At 48.6% G+C, this 18,751-nt stretch overlaps 1 protein-coding gene across 1 annotated transcript in view; it reads left to right on the top strand.

Moving 5' to 3' along the window:
* Positions 1 to 5,499, top strand: part of LOC115323018 — a 189,103-nt gene extending 183,604 nt beyond the window's left edge. Inside the window, exons 12-13 of the mRNA XM_040205305.1 lie at positions 5,202 to 5,312; positions 5,452 to 5,499. Coding sequence (XP_040061239.1) covers positions 5,202 to 5,312; positions 5,452 to 5,499 — 159 coding nt within the window. The remainder of the gene's footprint in view (positions 1 to 5,201; positions 5,313 to 5,451) is intronic.
* Positions 5,500 to 18,751: the final 13,252 nt, after the last annotated feature.

Below are 18,751 nucleotides of genomic sequence, written 5' to 3'. Positions count from 1 at the left end.
CCGAAGAACCGGCGCTGAGCTACGCCGCAATGGCCCGACGACCGCCACCTCCTGCCCGTCAACCACCTGCGCCGCAACAACGAGACGCACCAGCACCACCGTACCCCCGACGTCTCGACGACCGACCTCAGTGCGTCCGCCGAGAACAACCGACGCCCGCTCTGTTACCATTGCGGGGAAGCCGACCATGTCTACCGCCGTTGCCCCTACCGCCAGCTGGGCCTACGAGGGTTTGCGCCCAACGACCCTCGACCACGTCTTGGAGAGCGACCTCGGGACATCGAGGACTACCTCCGCCGCTCTTCATCTCCTGGGTCATCTCGCCGCCGAGGATTCCGTTCACCATCTCCCCGACGCTCGCCATCGCCCTTCCGCCGGTCCCGCCGAGAAAGCCCGTCCCCCCTGCCTCGACGGAAAAACTGAGTGCGGCAATACCGAGAGGTGGTATTGCCGGTGACGAACGACGCCAATATCCTCCGCAAACATCGGAGGGCTCCCACACTAGCGACGAAACGGATAGGAACGACGGTTCTGTGACGGTGTCGAATAACCTCGACGTTACCATCGACGGCCACGACGCGAAGGCACTCGTCGACACCGGAGCAGACTATTCGGTTTTAAGTGGGAAGCTCTCTTGCCACCTTCGGAAGGTGATGATGCCGAGGGAAGGACCGAAAATACGAACCGCCGGTGGACATCTCATCACACCAGTGGGAAGGTGTACTGCGCGCGTGGACATCCACGGAGAGACCTGCCCGGTGAAATTCGTCGTCCTCAAAGACTGTTCGAAAGACGTCATCCTTGGCATGGGCTTCCTCTGTGAGTGCGGTGCGGTTATCGACCTTGGAGCAAACAGGTTGACGCTGCGAAATCCCGTGCTACCTCCGGAGGGATCCAAAACGTCGCCAGCCGCCGTCCGAATCATTGCGGACCACGTGAACCTGCCGCCACGGTCGAGTGTTCTTGTGCCCGTCGTTACCGGCGCAGTTGCCAGCGGGAAAGTCCTTCTGGAAGGCAACGTCCAACTGCTTCTCGGAAGAGGAATAGGCGTCGCAAGGGGCCTAGCAGAGCTGCAGGATGGACGTTGTGTGGTCCTCGTGACGAACTTTCGACCGGAGGCGCAGCATCTCACGAAAGGTGCCACTATAGGACACGTCGAGGAACTCCGGGCCGACGCCGAAATCGCCGCGATCTCCGACGAGCCCTCGCCATGTCAGCCGTCCAGTACAGTGCCGCCACAGCTCGACGTTAACCTCAAGCTCAGCGCCACGAAACGACGACAGCTCGGAGACCTCCTCGCCGAATTCGACGACTGCTTTGCGACGACGTCGAGGGTGCGCCAGACAGCAGTTGCGAAACACCGCATCATCGCCAACGAGGACGCGCTCCCTGTGCATCGGCCGCCGTACCGGGTCTCCCCAAAGGAACTAGAGGCCATTCACGAACAAGTACAGGAGATGCTCAACGACGACATCATTCAGCCTTCGAGCAGCCGGTGGTCCTCTCCAGTCGTGCTTGTAAAGAAGAAAGACGGAACGCTTCGATTCTGCGTTGACTACCGGCGGCTCAACGCGGTCACCGAGAAAGACGTGTATCCACTCCCCCGCATCGACGACAAGCTGGACCGGTTGCGCCACTCCCGATACTTTTCGTCGATGGACCTTAAGAGTGGCTACTGGCAGATCGAAGTCGACGAATGGGACCGAGAAAAGACTGCCTTCGTCACGCCCGACGGACTGTTTGAGTTCAAGGTGATGCCCTTCGGACTGTGCACGGCGCCGGCAACGTTCCAACGTGTCATGGACACCGTCCTGGCAGGCCTCAAGTGGCCGAGCTGTCTCGTTTACCTCGACGACGACGTCGTGGTATTCTCGGCCAACTTCGACGAGCATTTGCGACGCCTTCGTGCCGTTTTTGAGGCAATCAGGACCGCAGGACTCACCCTCAAGCCGACGAAGTGCCGGTTTGCCTACGGCGAACTGAAGTTCCTGGGCCACGTTGTGAGCAACGAAGGTGTAAGTCCTGACCCTGAGAAAACTCGCGCCGTAGCGGCCTTTCCACCGCCCACCGACAAAAAGGCCGTCCGAAGATTCCTTGGACTTTGCGCATACTACCGGCGATTCGTTCAGGATTTCGCCAAGCTTTCTGCGCCGCTAACGCGCCTTACGAAAGACGCCGTGAACTTCGAATGGGGTGGAGAACAACAACAGGCATTTGACGAACTAAAGCGACGGCTCCAGTCACCACCGATTCTCGGCCACTTCGACCAATCAGCCGAAACGGAGGTCCACACGGACGCCAGTAATACAGGACTCGGAGCGGTACTGGTCCAACGACAAGACGGTGCGGAGCGCGTGATAGCATACACTAGCCGGACGCTGTCGAACGCGGAACGGAGTTACTCGACGACCGAATATGAATGTCTGGCCGTCGTCTGGGCCCCATCACGAAATTCCGCCCATATTTGTACGGGACTCCTTTTCGGGTGGTCACCGACCACCATTCGCTGTGTTGGTTAGCGAGCCTGAAGGACCCATCGGGACGCCTCGCTCGGTGGAGCCTACGACTGCAAGAGTACGACGTGACCGTGGTCTACAAGTCAGGCCGAAAACACAGCGACGCCGACTGCCTGTCCAGAGCCCCTGTCGAGTCAGCTACCGGATGTGCCAAAGACGACGACGACGACGACCACTTTCTTGGCGCGGTGAGCATTGTATTGTATTGTATTGTATTGCATTCTGCGGCGCAATCTCTTTGAAACGAGAGTCGAAGTTCGACACGCCAAAAAAGTTAAAAAAGAAAAAAGGAAAGAAAAGAAGAAAAAAGGGGAGAGAAGGGGGGAGGTCGTCAGGGCCCACCATCTGCCGTCGATGACCACTGGTGGGCGGAGGGTAACAGCTACGCGATCACGGCATGGCAGCGCTCCAGCGGGACGATCCTGAGTTGCGTGCACTGATCGACCACTTGGAGGGACGAGGGGGTACGATTCCCCGAGCCTTCTCGCGTGACCTGCCAAGATTCGCCGTCCGGAGAGGTCTTCTCTATAAAGTGAACTTCGGGGACAACAACTCGACGTGGCTCCTGGTCATTCCTGCTAGTCTTCGAGAAGAGATCTTCCAAGCCTGCCACGACGACCCAACATCTGGTCACCTTGGCTACAGTAGGACTCTTGCACGGATACGAGAAAAATACTACTGGCCCAAGCTCCCGAAGACAGTCCATTTCTACGTCCGTTCGTGCCACGAATGCCAACGATGCAAGAAACCACCGACGAAGCCGGCAGGTCTCCTACAACCGATCGCGCCCCCGACTGTACCATTCCAGCAGGTTGGAATGGATCTTCTCGGACCTTTCCCACCGTCGACGCAGGGAAACCGGTGGATGATCGTGGACTCTGATTATCTCACCAGGTACGCCGAGACAAAAGCACTCCCGTCGGGGACCGCCGTGGAAGTAGCCAAGTTCTTCGTGGAGTCTACCGTCCTCCGACACGGCGCTCCCCAAGTCCTGATTGCGGACCGAGGATCCTCGTTCATGGCGCAACTGACACAAGAGATACTCCGCCTGAGCCACACCGACCACCGACGGACCACGGCATACCACCCGCAGACCAACGGGCTGACGGGGCGACTAAACAAGACCATCGCCGACATGATTTCGATGTACGTGGACGTAGAACACAAGACGGGGGATGAAGTGTTGCCCTACGTCACGTTTGCGTACAACACGGCGATTCAAGAAACTACTGGCATTACACCCTTTCAGCTGGTGCACGGCAGGAAGGTGACGACGATGCTCGACGCCATGCTGCCCCATGACCCGACGGACGACGGCACTGACGACGCCCAGATGGTCACCCAACGAGCAGAAGAAGTACGCCAGCTAGCCCGTCTTCGAATAAAGGACCAGCAACGTGTGGACGCTGGCCGGTACTACCTTCGCCGCCGCGACGTGGAGTTCCAGCCCAGAGACAGGGTATGGGTGTGGACGCCCATTCGCCGCCGCGGCCTCAGCGAGAAACTGTTAAAACGCTACTTCGGACCCTACAAGGTCATCCGCCGCCTTGTGGACTTGAACTACGAGGTGCTCCCCGACGGAACTCGCCCATCAGAACGCCGCCAGCCACGACCCGAAGTCGTCCACGTAGTGCGACTCAAGCCGTTCTACGCGCGTTAGGATTGTGACTCTGCATGTTTGTTTTGTTTCGCCGTAATTGTTTTAGCCATTTCCGTTTTCCTTTCGTTTTGCATCGGGGCGATGCACTTTTAAAAGGGGGATAATGCCGCCCGCAGAGCCGAGAAGGCAACGCTTGGTCACGGTCTTCTAGAAGATTCCCGGTCATTCTCGCAGCAGACGTAACTTTCCCTCTGCTTTGTTATTCTCGAAAGTGCCAGTTCATCCTCGCCCCGAGCGCGCGACGCTCGAACCTTCTTTGCCGAACTTTCCAGATAGTAACGCACTGTAGGTAAGCAGCTGCCCGCGACCTTGTCGAGTCAGTCTCAGTCTCGCTCGCGCTCTCTGTTTTGCCGCCGAATCGCCGCCTGCTTTTCTGCTGCCTCGACGCTCTTTCGTTGCTTATTCTTGGTTGGCACAAGTTCGCCCGTTAAAACCTTTATTTTCAGTTCATTGTTCGCCTTCTCGTCGCCTTCATTCGTGACAATATTTTATATAGTATACTGAACGTTTCGGAAAGCGAGGTCAGCGGGTGCGTGCTCAGCCCAAGCTTAGCAGTGACGACACGAGCTCCCGCTAGGAAAGCGAAACTCTAGCGGGCTCGTGCTCAATCCATGGTGCGAAGTGACGACACGAATTACTACCGGTAGCGAAGCGTAACTCTAGAATATGGTTTTCGAAGACTCTAATATGAAAGTAGAGATTTTGGAGTTGGCAGTGGCCCTTTAAAGTGCATTTCGAGTGGTGATTTCACAACACGAAGGCGCACTCTGATTTAAATATCCACGGAAGCAAGAATGAATATCTAGCACTGGATACCTTGTTTCTGTGGGCCTAGTTTTCACGTTCTTAGACTTCCAACTTGGGTGCTGCAACACGCTGAGACCCCTACCGCCTCCCTCCCTCCCCCCCCCCCCCCCGGCGCTTCCTTCCAAAAGCTCATGTACTCCGTGAATTATCCGATGCATTTAAAGTTAGACAGCTCTACTAAGGCATACCAAAAGAGCTGTACAATATATTCCTTGCAGGAAAATATGTTGCAGAGGTGTATTCTCTATTGTAAAACGCCTAGTGATGAAAATGGCGCATTTTGGAATCTGAATGTAACTGCAGACGAGGGGACACCTTGCAGCAAAAAGGTGGGCTTACACCTTCACTTCTCCTGTTGCCAATAAAATTATAGACCCCCCCCCCCCCCAGAAAAAAAAAATAAACAAGAAAAAAACGCATGCGGTCTTCAGTCTGAAATAAACTGTTCTCATACTCGTATTGTTTCAGCCTCCGATGCATTGCATAGCTGAGGAATGTGTTTCAATTTTGGAATAACAACCATGCCCTGTTGGTCGACTCAAAAGAAAACACTTTAGGTCAAACTCTGCACGAAAAACACGATTTTATTTTCCCATCCAAAGAAAAGAATAAAGGTTACTTTTTTGGAAGTCTAGGCACCAAGAATTCTGAGCACAATAAAACTGGTAAAACAAGCTTTGTTGCAAACTTTGTGGTGAGTACCCGGAGCTAAGCTCTAATAATAAATGTATCCTTCAAGCTTGAGCTCTACTCATATAATTATGTGTCACTTTCGCATGTGTTTGCGATAAGAGAACCAGCCGGGATAGCACGCCCCGGAAGCTGAATATTGGGTTGGTGCGTGAAGGACTCCTGTGACTTTGCATGGTTAAAAATTAAACGACGTTCACAATTCGCTGTAATGCTGAATTAGAGCTCAATTCTTGAGGAGGAGGAGAAAGTCGGAAAGAGGAGGTTATGCCCCTCCAACTCCTCCGTACCTTCTCCCCTCCTCCTCCCCTTCCTCCCTCGTGACGTCACTCGTGACCCCCGTGACCTTCGTGACATCACTCGTGAAGGTCTCATGAAGGTCGTGGCCTTCACTGTGAAGGGCATGACCTTTGTCGTGACCTTCAGGAGTGACCTTCGTTACGTCGCTCGTGACCCTAGTGACCTTTGTGACGTTACTGGTGACCCTCGTGAGGGTCGCATGAAGGTCGCGACCTTCACATGGCCTTTACTGTGACAGTTGTGACCTTCGTCATGAATATCACCAGTGACCTTCATGGCGTCACTCGTGTCATCACTCGTGACCCTAGTGACCCTTGTGACGTCACTCGTCAGTCCCGACTTCTACGTAACGAGTTACAAGTAACTGATTACTTGTAATCGATTGCATTTTATTTTACCTTTTTAACGCTTTCTTTTTCTACTTTCTTTTTACTGTTACTTTAAAAAGAAAAAATACTTTTTTTTCGGCAACGTTCGCTCTAATTCAACTACTATTTTTCCACGATCAATTACAAGTAATCAATTATATGTTTCTGAAACAATAAAAAGATTTAGTTTTTTTACTTAAGACATCGCTCTGTCTGCTCGTCTATCGCTCCTCTATATTGCACCAACGTAGGGCATATTTGTGAGACACAAACTACAAAATAGGTACCAAGATACCAGAAGTTTTAGAATGTCCACGCACTCAGCGACGTTTTGAGTGTTGATGCTTAACAAGGTGAGAATGACAAAAGGAAACAAAATGTAACAGCTTTCAAATATGTGTGCGTTTTTGATTTCGCAATAAAAAGTTTAAAAAGTAACGTGAAAGTAATCAATGACTTTCTGGTAATTTTTCAATTCCTTTTGTGGTACAGTAGTTGGTTACTGAAATCAATTACATTTTTCAATAAAGTAATTATAATTGTAATTAGTTCCTTTTCTTAGTAACGTGTACAAGACTGCTCGTGTCCTTCGTGACGTCACACGTGACGGCACGTGTGACGTCATTATGGGAAACGTCCTATAATGCAACGCGCGGTTACACCGACGGCGACGCCGCTCAAGCCGGAAACGGGCGCCTAAGAGCTGCGCTCTAAAAACATGTCTGGATTGCCAGTGCAACCTTGTCCGGTGCTGGTCGCCACTGCTCCACCTGCACGGCGCGCAATGCCACAACGTGCTTCTGCATAAGAAATGTTTGCTTTATTTTTCAAGGTAATTTTACCTTGTTAAAGTTTTTTTTACCCTACAGGACTGGAAATAGTGCACGTTGGGTGTCACTGCATTTGAACACTGTGCATCATTAGTTTAAAAAGTTATGGTATGATCAGAAATAAATATAAGACCTAGAAAGGCTTAAACAGCAGGAGCCATTTTACGACTGCGGACGAAACTATGACACTGGTGTTGAACCCCAGCTCCGCCCACTATCGGTGAAATTTTTGGAATGCTGCTGCCATTTATTTGTAACGTGTAAAATAATAGATGACGTTCCAACATTTCTTGCCGGAGCGCCACACCTCATGCATTACGGGATTTTGAGATCAGCTACACGGTTATGGCAATAAGCACAACGTTTTTTTTTTGTATATATATATATATATATAGATGCAAGGCGACGGTAGAAAACAAAACCAGGAGGATTTTATTCGACGTTTCGACCTGAGGCAGGTCGATATATATATATATATATATATATATATATATATATATATATATATATATATATATATATATATATATATATGTATGTCCCAAAATTCTGAGTTCCGTTCGTTTTATTATCAACACGATACACGATTGTTAAAATAGCTGTTTCATATAATTGTCGACAAATCTATTTTCCAAAAGTATACATACGATAGCAAAGTTATTTCAGAAGGGAAGTGTCAGTTTTTGATTCACAAGCAAATTGTTTTGTGTATGTTTATACAGCCGGAAGTTAGTCTGCCTCAGTGGGCGTCTGGTGTCTCAGGTGTAGATGAGCAATTTAGCCAGTGCGGTGCAACCACTAACCTGGGGTCTTTAACGTGCACCACACAGTAGTGATACACCACCGCACACCGGTACGATGCTCATCCAGATCGAAACGGGTAGAGGCGGGGATTGAACCTTTTGATTCTCATGGTGCAATTTTACTTGCAACTGTCGCAGTTGCGACTTCACTGGTGCGGCATAAAACGTGTGGGGGTAACAGCAGTGATCAACATTGCAGCTGCAAAATCACAAAAAAAATCACATCATTTGAATGAAACTCAAAGGAAAACTGAAAAAGATTCTGGTAAAACAAAAGTTAGACGTGAGTTTTAAAATGTTTTTGTAATGTGCGCTTGAATGTCACAAGCATTCAACCTGAAGGCATTAAAGGTCGCTAGAAAAACCACATAACCAACCGCTGGGTGTGACCTCATACCCAGATGCTTCGAATTCCTTGCACGTGCCGCTTGTTAGGGAACGCGTGCATCGTTTATGACTGCTCGGGTAAGGCTTGTGGAAAGCACGGAACTATTGAGATCCCTGTATAATACGTCAGGGTTCCCTCCTACCACCGAACGAGACGGGCAGGAGTGGCTCCAGCGTTGTTTTGAAAGCGCCGTTGTGGCTACTGGGCGCGTCAATCTGCAATATAATTTCGATATTTGTTATCCTGGAGGCCAAACAAAGACGATACAGGGGTTCATTCTCTAATACAGAACCACTCCAAATTTTCTTTAAGAAAAATGAAGCACAGCATGGAACGTCGTTAACAAATACACGATCTTGAAAGGGTAATGAACACACACGTAAAAGCCCATCAGTGAAAAACTGTTGCTGAACATTTGTGTCACTGAATTTCTTTATATGCTGGTGCACTTTTTCGCAGCTCCTTTCTTTTAGAAACTTATACAGACTATACTCACAAGAAAACTAAACAGTTTTTTGTTGTCAATGACTACCAGCACTTTATATCTTAGGACCAAAATGCATGGAAGCGTTGAGTGTACTTACCACAGCTACATATATGCCAGCGTGCGTTGCCGCCTTTAAACTTCTTGTTAGGTTCCCGTACCTATAAGTATCCACCAATGGCGATAATTCCGGATGTATCTCGGCTGTAGGAGCACCGCCTGGGTCATGACAACCTCATTTTTATATGTTCATAAAAACTAATTGCAGGTAATCGATTAATGAACATAGCTCAAGTAAGTAAGTTAAAATTTGTTTTAGGAGGTACCTTGTGAATTCGTCTGCGTGATGAGCTGAACAGGCTCCAGACTCGGTACTGCAAAAGCTACGGGTTTTTCATCACTTAGCATTTAGGTTATCAAACAATACTGATTTTAGTTCTGATAAATGTTTGCTGTGCCTGCAAAGAAATCGCAATCATACGCTAATCTGAAAACTACGCCAAACTTCTACTCACAGTTGCCGTGTGCATTTGAAAAAGGCTGTTCAACCTCAGAAATTTCATGAGCAATATATTCCTTCCTGTGAAGCAAAGTTAAATATTTGCCTTATGAGACTAGATGCCTTATCACTGCTCGGTTTCCGAAGTGCTTTTTAACAAAACCCTAAAATCCCAAAAGTGTGTCTTTTCGTCTGTTCGTAGGTTTTTACGCCAAATTGAACGGGAAAATAATTTGTCACGCGGCATCAAGTAAAAATACGCCATTCTAAGACACATTGACCTGACACCATGGCGTCAGGTAACCTGAATTGCCGTCAAGCTATCTTCCCAGACTGAATTTGTAGTGACACTTGACAGCACGAAGCATGACGTCCAGTAAACTGGCGCAATAAAAAATACCGCTGCTAAATATAGCTAAAAAAGTGATGTCACGTGTCATTGTGTCTTGTGATGCCATTGTGTGAAGGGACACCACCACTTTGCCCCGTGAAGACATGTCACAGGATCATGTCGCGTGACGTCTGATCTTATGTGACGTCAATTGCTTCCAAACATTTAGTAGTAAAACACATCAAGTTACCTTATGTCACGCAATCCTTTCACGCTAAATGTATCAGAAAAATAAAATTCACGTAATTTGACGTAAAGTGGCGTCATAAGACCATGTGGTATCACAACATGACACCATGAACTATCGTCACATGACGTAGGTTACTTCAAAAGAATTGTCTTGGTAGACTAAGCGAGGAATTTCGTGTTACGTCATCACGTGGTAAATTTTCGCGCTCAATAGGTGACCGGCGTTTGGCAGCAGCCTCAAAGAACTCTGGGTAATATTCACTTCCGGTTCGTAGCTAGCAGCCGACGCAGCCCCATGACGGCTACGGAAGCGTGTGCGGGTGTTGAAACCCGATCAATCCGGGCCACCTTCCTCTGCTGCTGGGTGACTTACACACTTCTGAACGTCTCAAGTTACTTCTACGGATATGTTAAGAACTAATCGGTACGCAGAAGCATCGAGAACGGCCACGAAAGCGCAGAGCGAGTGCGGCCGGCGGCAAGCTGCACTCGCACCGCGCTTTCCGGATCTTCGCATGAAAACTCAGGTTGGATGTTTCGTTTTCCTTTTGAGCCAGCGTTTTTTATTTGGGTTCTGTTTATTTTTTATGGTTACGTTAGATCACATCACCGACTGAAATAGGCGCGAATGTAAGCCGTAAGACACGGCCAGCTGAAATGCCCGGTCAGAGGTCTGGCATACTTTTCTCATTTCGTTGGAACACCTAAGCCTGGGTAAAAATCCTCAGGCAATCAAAAGTTTAAGACGGGGAAAGAAGTCGGTCAGACGGCGTTTCAAACTCAGCTATTATGTTTTCTCGCGCGACTAAAACGCCACTTCCGTGCGAAAGTTAGTTTCGACGACATCTGACTACGTGACAATCCTTGCTTTTTAACACTCACGCGTTTTTGGTACTTCAACTAAGTTGTCCCCGTGAACTACAATAACCCTCCGCCCTCCCCCCCTTTCCCCCTTCCCGCACGTTTTTTTTTAATGATGTCGAGTAAGAAAGCATACACAAACGAGCACCGATTTTGATATGAGCTACGCAGGGTCGTACTACTGCTTTATTATCCGCCAATATGAAGGTGCTGCCCATTTGCTTTTGTTTCTTTATATTACAAAAAGCTGACCTGTCCTTTTGTTTATTTATATTATAGCAAGCCACCCATCCACGCCGCTTCCCGGGAACAGTCTGCGGCGGCTCATCACATAAAATGTTAATCCGAGCTGTCGATGTAACGATTAAACGGTTTGGCAATGGCACTGTATGTTGACGAAACGTCGTGCCATGAACTGATTGCCTGCGAGATCGCATCCCGCGTTCTCGCAGATGCCTTGTACGACAAGCAGTGCTCAACCCTTCGTGGAATAATCGAGACGCTTTTGGTGGGTGCCAAAAGACTGTTAGAGGTCGTTATTTCCCGCTGGCCCTACCCGAAGGAAGAGAGAACACGTTGTACTGGCGTGTAACAATATTGGCCACGCATAAACGGTCACCGACGTTTGTCTGTCACAGGTCCATCTCGCTCTTTCACTCGCTTAACAGCGACGGCCCATCGTTGCTGCCCTGCTTTGTTACACGGGAACTGGAACATCTTATGCCCTCTATGGCTTGCGTTAGAACAACGTACCGCGGAGCTGTAAGCCATTTTCACCGCGAATACAGCACGGCCACCACGCCTAGAAGGGCTCTTGATGCAGCTGGACGAACCGCGACCGGCACCGGACGAACCGGAAGCGAGAAGTCACGTGGTGCCTCGCTTCGGATGACGAAACTTCCGGCTCAAACGCCGGTCACCTATTGAGTATGGAAATTAGTAAGCAGTTTGCTCTTCACAATGCAAAACGACTGTTTAATATCTTTCCAAATTTAAATAATCGTTCCATACGTAGGTGCTGCATTCGTTGTATTATAGGACCCTTCGGGTAGAGGTCGCTGCTAATTTATCTTAATTAAGGAACCGCACGTCGAGAAACAATACATTTTTTTATGACGTTGGTACACTGCGCATTAGATTAATAGAGTATTCCTTTGTCGGCTTGTATACATAGACTGATGAAGTGTGCATTTCTTTATAAGAATGTACGGCAACATATACTCCCGGGAAATGTCGCATTCTACCAAGAAAATGCATGAAAACAAATTCTTGGAATGAATGAAGACATCTATGTGACGTTTGATTGCAGTAGCATTTTGACTGATAACCTTAACAGGTTATAAAATGCAGTTACGATAGTAGGGCTCTGTGATCTACGAAAACACAGCAACCATCACAAATTAACTCGGCACTTAAATACCTGCGTCTGTTTCTTCCGAAGATAAACCTGGCAGATCTGCTCATCACATTAAAGGGGCCCTCCGGAGCTTTCTGCGATCGTCTATTTATATTGTTATATTGCGTAGTAGGTGCAAGTTAATATGCATACAAAGTTTTAGATTACAAAACCGTTTATTAAGCAGATGGCAGAAGAAATATATCGGGACTATTTTCTCTTGGAAGACAATCCCCCATTCCCTGCCCATCGCTAAAACTTGACCAATGGAAATGCTGCGTCCCGCGGTGAATGCGAACGTTATTATTGCAACACTTTTTAAGCTTGTTGTAAATTAAAGTTTGAGAAAACCGTAAACTAATTGTGGTGCGGGAAACACAGTCCGCAATTATAGCTCCATAACCAGCGAACTATGTTTTCTCCCCGCAAGCTTGTTGCTAGGGGGTGATGCGTCGGCGCGTCGGCTCGTCTGCTTCCCGGAGCGTCTGCAGGCGTGCCTTTGCGGGACACATGTTCCTTTTTTCCGTGGATCCCGACTCCGAAGCCAGCTTTGTGATCCTTCCACGTCAACGAGTCAAACTTTTCCTTGTCATCTGTGGGATGCGACTGCGTATTACAGTAGCAGCGTGACGGTGCGGTGCGACGAACGACGACTGCCGAGCACTAAGTCCGGGTTCCTTGATGACGGTCCGCGCGTGTTCGAGAGATTCCTCCACGGGTCGGCGGTCGGCCGCGTTGGTGACGCGCAGTGACGCCGAAATCCTTCGCTTGCTATTGGCTGACGCGTAGAGATGCCCCTCCCGTTTTTCGGGGTCATCTCAGAAAGGGGGAGTGCCGGGGACTTTGATAGCAATTTTTATAGGAAAATACGCCGCGCATGACCGTAATTTTATGATTTTTAGGATCCTTAGGGCCTGCAGATTGAGTTACCGCCATAAATAGACCATCGCAGAACGCTCCCGAGGGCCCCTTTAAAGCGCGCGCTTCACCGAGCGCTACTCCAATCTAAATACCACTTTATGCTTTCCTAATATGTTTTAATTTAATAATGAGAAAAAATTATTTAGTGATGCAATTTCGAATCGCAACGATTATGTTCTAACAATTTCAAACGCGCCTTTGCTTTTTGAAGTGCTATGTTCTTACACGGTGCAATCTGAGATTATTACAGTTTTTTTGTAGCAATGAAAAGGCAGATATAATAAAAACATTATCACTGCAAGCTCTTTAGTTCGCTTTGACTTGCTTGAAATTCACGTGTTGCTTACGGTGGCGAAATGGAGCACCGAAAATATGCATTCATAATGTCGACATTATTAAGTATTGTGTCAGGGGATTGCAACGCAGGAATGTATAGGAGTCCGGTATAAAAACCGAATATATTAGCAAATTCTGTGGCTTATAAGCCTTTCAATATTTGATCATTTTCATCCGTGTACAAGCAATGTCTGCAGAAATATTATTTTTGTGCCACCAAACTTCTCGGCCAAATAGACGATTGCAAATGATAATTAATCTTCATGGACTATTCCTACTTATTTTTCGATAGTCAAATTTCTTGAAATACATATTTTGTGTCTATCGAGGCACACCTGAAGCTTTAATCCAATTCAGCGCGCTGGGACACTAAGTCAAATTATCGAAAATTACTTTCAGCATTTGACTGCTCTCATGATCTCATTTAACACTAAATTCAATTGCGCGCAATTTTATAATGTAATATGGTGTTCTACAAGGGCAAATTAAAACGAATATAGAGAAATGATAAACAATTACCACGCGCAGTTCATTATCTTTCTCTATCGAAATGGCTGCCCGTTGATCCTTTTCATGATATACCATTTTTTAAGGTCCGCTCCCTTTATGTGAAATGTGGAATAGAACAAGATAATCATATTTGTTATATTTTTACTAGTTGTTCGAATTTATAAAGCAATTGCGGAAAACACTCACATATTATTTTACCAGCATGTCTCTTTCGTGGTAATGTGCCAAAAAAAAACTGGCCCGGAAAAATGTCCGCTGGTTGTTGAGATAAAGTGATATCATCATTGATGAACAGCGTTAGCTCACCATCAAAACTACGGGACTCTATTAAACGGGGATACACAAGAGCCTTCCAAAGGTTTGTAATGGCAGGAAAAATACGGAAACAATTGTCTTAATGCGAAAGCATTAACTGCCTCATGGAGCAAGCTGACGTCATCAGTTTGAAGCGCGAAAACGACACCTATAGCTTCCACCGGTTCCATTGGCTGGCGCGCGTCAACGGGGCGGCTCCCATTGGCCGCTGCGCTCGTCAGTTTTCACGGTCGCTCACCCGATGGCGCTCCGTGACCATCAGCGCGTCATTAGCACGGAGGAAAAAGAGAAGAACGATGGGGACAATCGAGGTCGCAGGTAGAAAAGCGCTCCACTAGGCCTAACTTCCTACCCCAGCCAGCATTCGTTCGGCTGAAATCCGAACCCCACGGGGTTCCACCCCGGACCCCATCGTCAACCCTGGACGACGCCGTAGCCGGGTATCCCGCTTCACCAGCGGACGCTGAGGACCAGGCCTCCCTGAACCCGAACTGCACCCCGAGAAGGGCATTCAATGGCAAGATCCGCGTCCTCACAAAGACGCAGGTAATGAACCAGGCAGCCAGGAATCCATACCCGGCACCCTCAACTGAAAACATCGCAGCGATGCAAAGCTCAGCGCAATCACCACTGAGCGTGGACCCAGCAGAGTGGAAGATGTACCTTGAATTTCAGCAATTGCGAGAAACCTTCAACGCGTTTTTGCAGAACCAAGAAGAGGTAGCAGAATTCATGTCTCTCAAGCAAGAGCTAAAAGAGTACATGGCTCACAAGCAAGAAATTCAAACATTTCTTCAAAGCAAATCGAGCACGTCTTCCGAAGGCGAAGCAGCGGCAAATTCTCCCGAGAAAGACGACGACGTTGGAAACAATATGACACCAATGGATGAAGACAAAGGCAACGACGGTGAATGGCAGCCCTCTCGTAGGCGCAAGCACCGCAGCTCAGACAATGCGCAGAATACTACATCACGCACTGCACCCACGCAGACAGTTGTGCTCAAGCCAACCTGTAAGGCCGAAGTATATAGGTTTACCGGGAGAGACATCTGTGCCGCTATTGAGAAGACCGGCGTGCGCAACAAAGATGGCTTCTCGGTACATATGAGCGAGAAATCCAACACGATTTCAATAACCACAAAGAATCCACTCATCACAAGTAAGCTGCTCTCCATCGGAGAAATAAAAAAGGATGACAAGACGTATGAGGTCACACCTTACATGGCTATGGCTAGCAATCAAGTCAAGGGAGTGATCTATCTGCACGGCTCCGACAATAAGGAAACGCCCGAAACTCTTATGCAAGACCTCATGTGTCGAACAAATAAGATTGTTGCGGCCAGAGTGATAGGCAGATCCGGCAGGACCGTCCTTATCACATTTGAAGGCAAGTCCATTCCAAAATACGTACGTTTCTTATACGAATCCTACCCAGTATCATCGTACAGACCACGACCCGTAGTCTGCTTCAACTGTCACGAAATCGGACATAAGTCAGATGTCTGTCCCAATAAAACTAGCCGTTGCGACAAGTGTGGACACGACCACAGCAAGGACAGCGACTGCGAGCTACAACCCAAGTGCCACAACTGCGGAGGCTCTCATGTGGCCACCAGCAATGATTGTCCCAAGCGCAGGATTCCGCCGAAGAGGCGAACGACGCACACAGCCACGCCTCCACAAGAGAACAAAACAAACAAACCGGCCCCCACAAAAGGAGCCCCGGGCCCGTCCCCTGTGATACCAACCACACCAAGTAAGGGAGCATGGAGCACTCCCTTATGTTTCACCGATACTGGCGCATCGGTGGTACTTGGCATGCCATCCAACAAACAGGCGGAAACACCCTCAGCAACCGTAGAGCTCGCCATCTGGCAAAGCAAGGTAGAGGCAAGAATGACCTCCGTAGAAACTTCGATAAAAGAAATGAAGCAAATGTTAGGGACCTTATTGAGCAAGCTCAATGTATAATCAGTCCCATCAGAAGACACGCAATCACACCGACAAAAAGAAATATAGGCCTTGGATCATGCAATGGAACCGCAGAGGATTTCAAACCAAAGCTGCGGAACTTAAACTTCGATTTCAAGACAAGAGAGTAGAAAAACCAGCAATGATTCTCTTGCAAGAGGCGGATTGTGAGAACATAACACTTCCGGGCTATGTCACATTCACAACGCCCACCATAACAAGGCACAAAGGAGCCACGCCCCGTTCTTATGGTATAGCTGCAACACTGGTTCATAAAGGAGTACACCACGCAAAAATCGACACGTCAAATATCAGCGATAATAATAAAGAGGTGATCGGCATCAAGATCAAGATCGGTAGCAAGACCCTGAATGTTTTAATGTCTATATCAGACCAACTATAACGGAAGACAAAGACTGCAAATGGCTCGACCAACTTTTAACGGACAAAACACCAACGATTCTTTGTGGCGATTTTAACGCCAGACACACGATGTGGGGATACAAAACGACGAACAGGAGAGGAAGGTCCATCAAGAAGTTGTGCGAGACTCATAATCTCGTACTTCTTAACGACAAAGACACGCCGACAAGGATATCCCAAAACCCTTCGCAGGCCGACACGTCGCCGGACCTAACATGGGCCTCCAAGGGGCTCCGAATGTCCTGGCACGCCTCGCTAGACTCCATGGGCAGCGACCACGTTCCGATTCACATCGAACTACACAACCAGACATCACCGCGGAGGAAGACCCACTTCGTTAAATGGGACAACTTTCGAAAAGTCATCGCCAACCTCCCCGGCCAAGACTTAGCCCAAAAGATCCAGACGGCACTCGAGCAAGCCATGGAAACTTATAACATAAAAGACGACGCCCCAACCCCGGACCTCCATCTCCTAAACCTATGGGCAAGTCGGCTTCAAGCCCTACAACGCTACCGGAAGAAGAAGAGCTCTAAACAGCTACGAATTAAGCTTAACCTAGCCACAGCCAGAGCCAGACGCTACACACTTGAGCTAAGCCGGCATAGATGGAGGTCACACTGCAACTCATTCAACGAGAAAACGGGCCTGAAGAAAGTATGGCGCACGTACAAATGCATGGCGGGTAAAACTAGATCTGTAGGTACCAGCGGCAACCTAGCCCTCAGTCTAGGACTCACGGAAGAAGAGGTAGCAGAACTCGCGGGAGACATATTCTTTCCGCAGCCAACAACGGCACCCCCAGCGGACTGCTATGAGCCTAGCAAGATCCAAGTACCGACCGACGAGGATCTCCCATTCACCATGGGAGAGCTGCAGGCAGCTCTCGCCAAAGCAAAGGCGAACACGGCACCTGGGCCAGACCGAGTTACGGTTGCGGCGCTACGAAACCTGCCTGAGAAGGACACCGCCGACCTTCTAGACTGGATCAACAGGATCTGGGAAGAGGGCATCATTCCGACAGAATGGAAGACATCCACTGTCCTTCCGATCACAAAACCAGGCAAAATTCCATCCGACCTCCGGAATCTCCGCCCAATTTCTCTCACTTCGAACTTCTGCAAGCTTATGGAAAGAATGGTCCTAGCTCGAATCACATGGATCCTCGAAACACACCGGAAACTGCACCCTATGCAGACGGGGTTTCGTCCCAACCTCTCGACTCAAGACAGCCTGGCACTTATACACAAGGACATGACCGAAAACCCTGCCAATGCAAAGCCCAGAATGATGGTCGCCATCGACATAAAAAAGGCTTTTGACACAATACCTCACGACACAGTAATCCGCGCAGCGGAAAGAAGAGGACTACATGGACGCATACTCAACTTCATCAAGGCATTCCTGAAGGACAGGCAGTTTCATGTAATCATAGGTCGCACCAAAGGAACCCCCAAACCTAACCACATCGGGGTCCCCCAAGGGGCGGTAATATCCCCCACTCTATTTAACATGGCTATGACGGACCTGGCCTTCGAACTCCAAGAGATCGATGACCTAGGATTTACTATATATGCTGATGATGTCACATTATGGACTATTAAAGGAACCGCCTCGAAACAACAGGCCATACTTCAAGAAGCCTTAAACGTCACCGACAAATTCATGAAAAAAACGGGACTGCAGATATCTACCGAAAAGACTGCCTATATGACCATAACTAGCAAACGAGCCCGAGGCAAGCATAACATCCAGCTATTCCTTAACGGTGCTCCCATACAACCACAACCCAGAATCAAGGTTTTAGGCCTAACTTTCGACGAAGACGGTAGAGCTACAAGCTGGCAGAAGCAAATTAAGGCTCAGTGGAAGGACGGACTCAACCTCTTCAAACGGATTACCAGCAAATCATGGGGATGTCAGGAGGATTTGCTCCGAAGATTAGTCCGAGCACTGCTCGTCTCCAGAGCAGTGTACGGAATAAACTATCTTAGGCTCACTGCGACGCAAAGAGAGAAACTTGAGGTTCTCAACAGGTCCGCAATGAGGGTAATCACAGGCCTGCCAAAAATAACACCCATCAAGGAACTGCA

This window comes from Ixodes scapularis, unplaced genomic scaffold (assembly GCF_016920785.2).
Source record: "Ixodes scapularis isolate PalLabHiFi unplaced genomic scaffold, ASM1692078v2 PGA_scaffold18__7_contigs__length_3171195, whole genome shotgun sequence".
NCBI classification, from domain to species: Eukaryota; Metazoa; Arthropoda; class Arachnida; order Ixodida; family Ixodidae; genus Ixodes; species Ixodes scapularis.
Note: the sequence above shows the minus strand (reverse complement) of the source record. Positions and strands in the feature narration are given on the sequence as shown.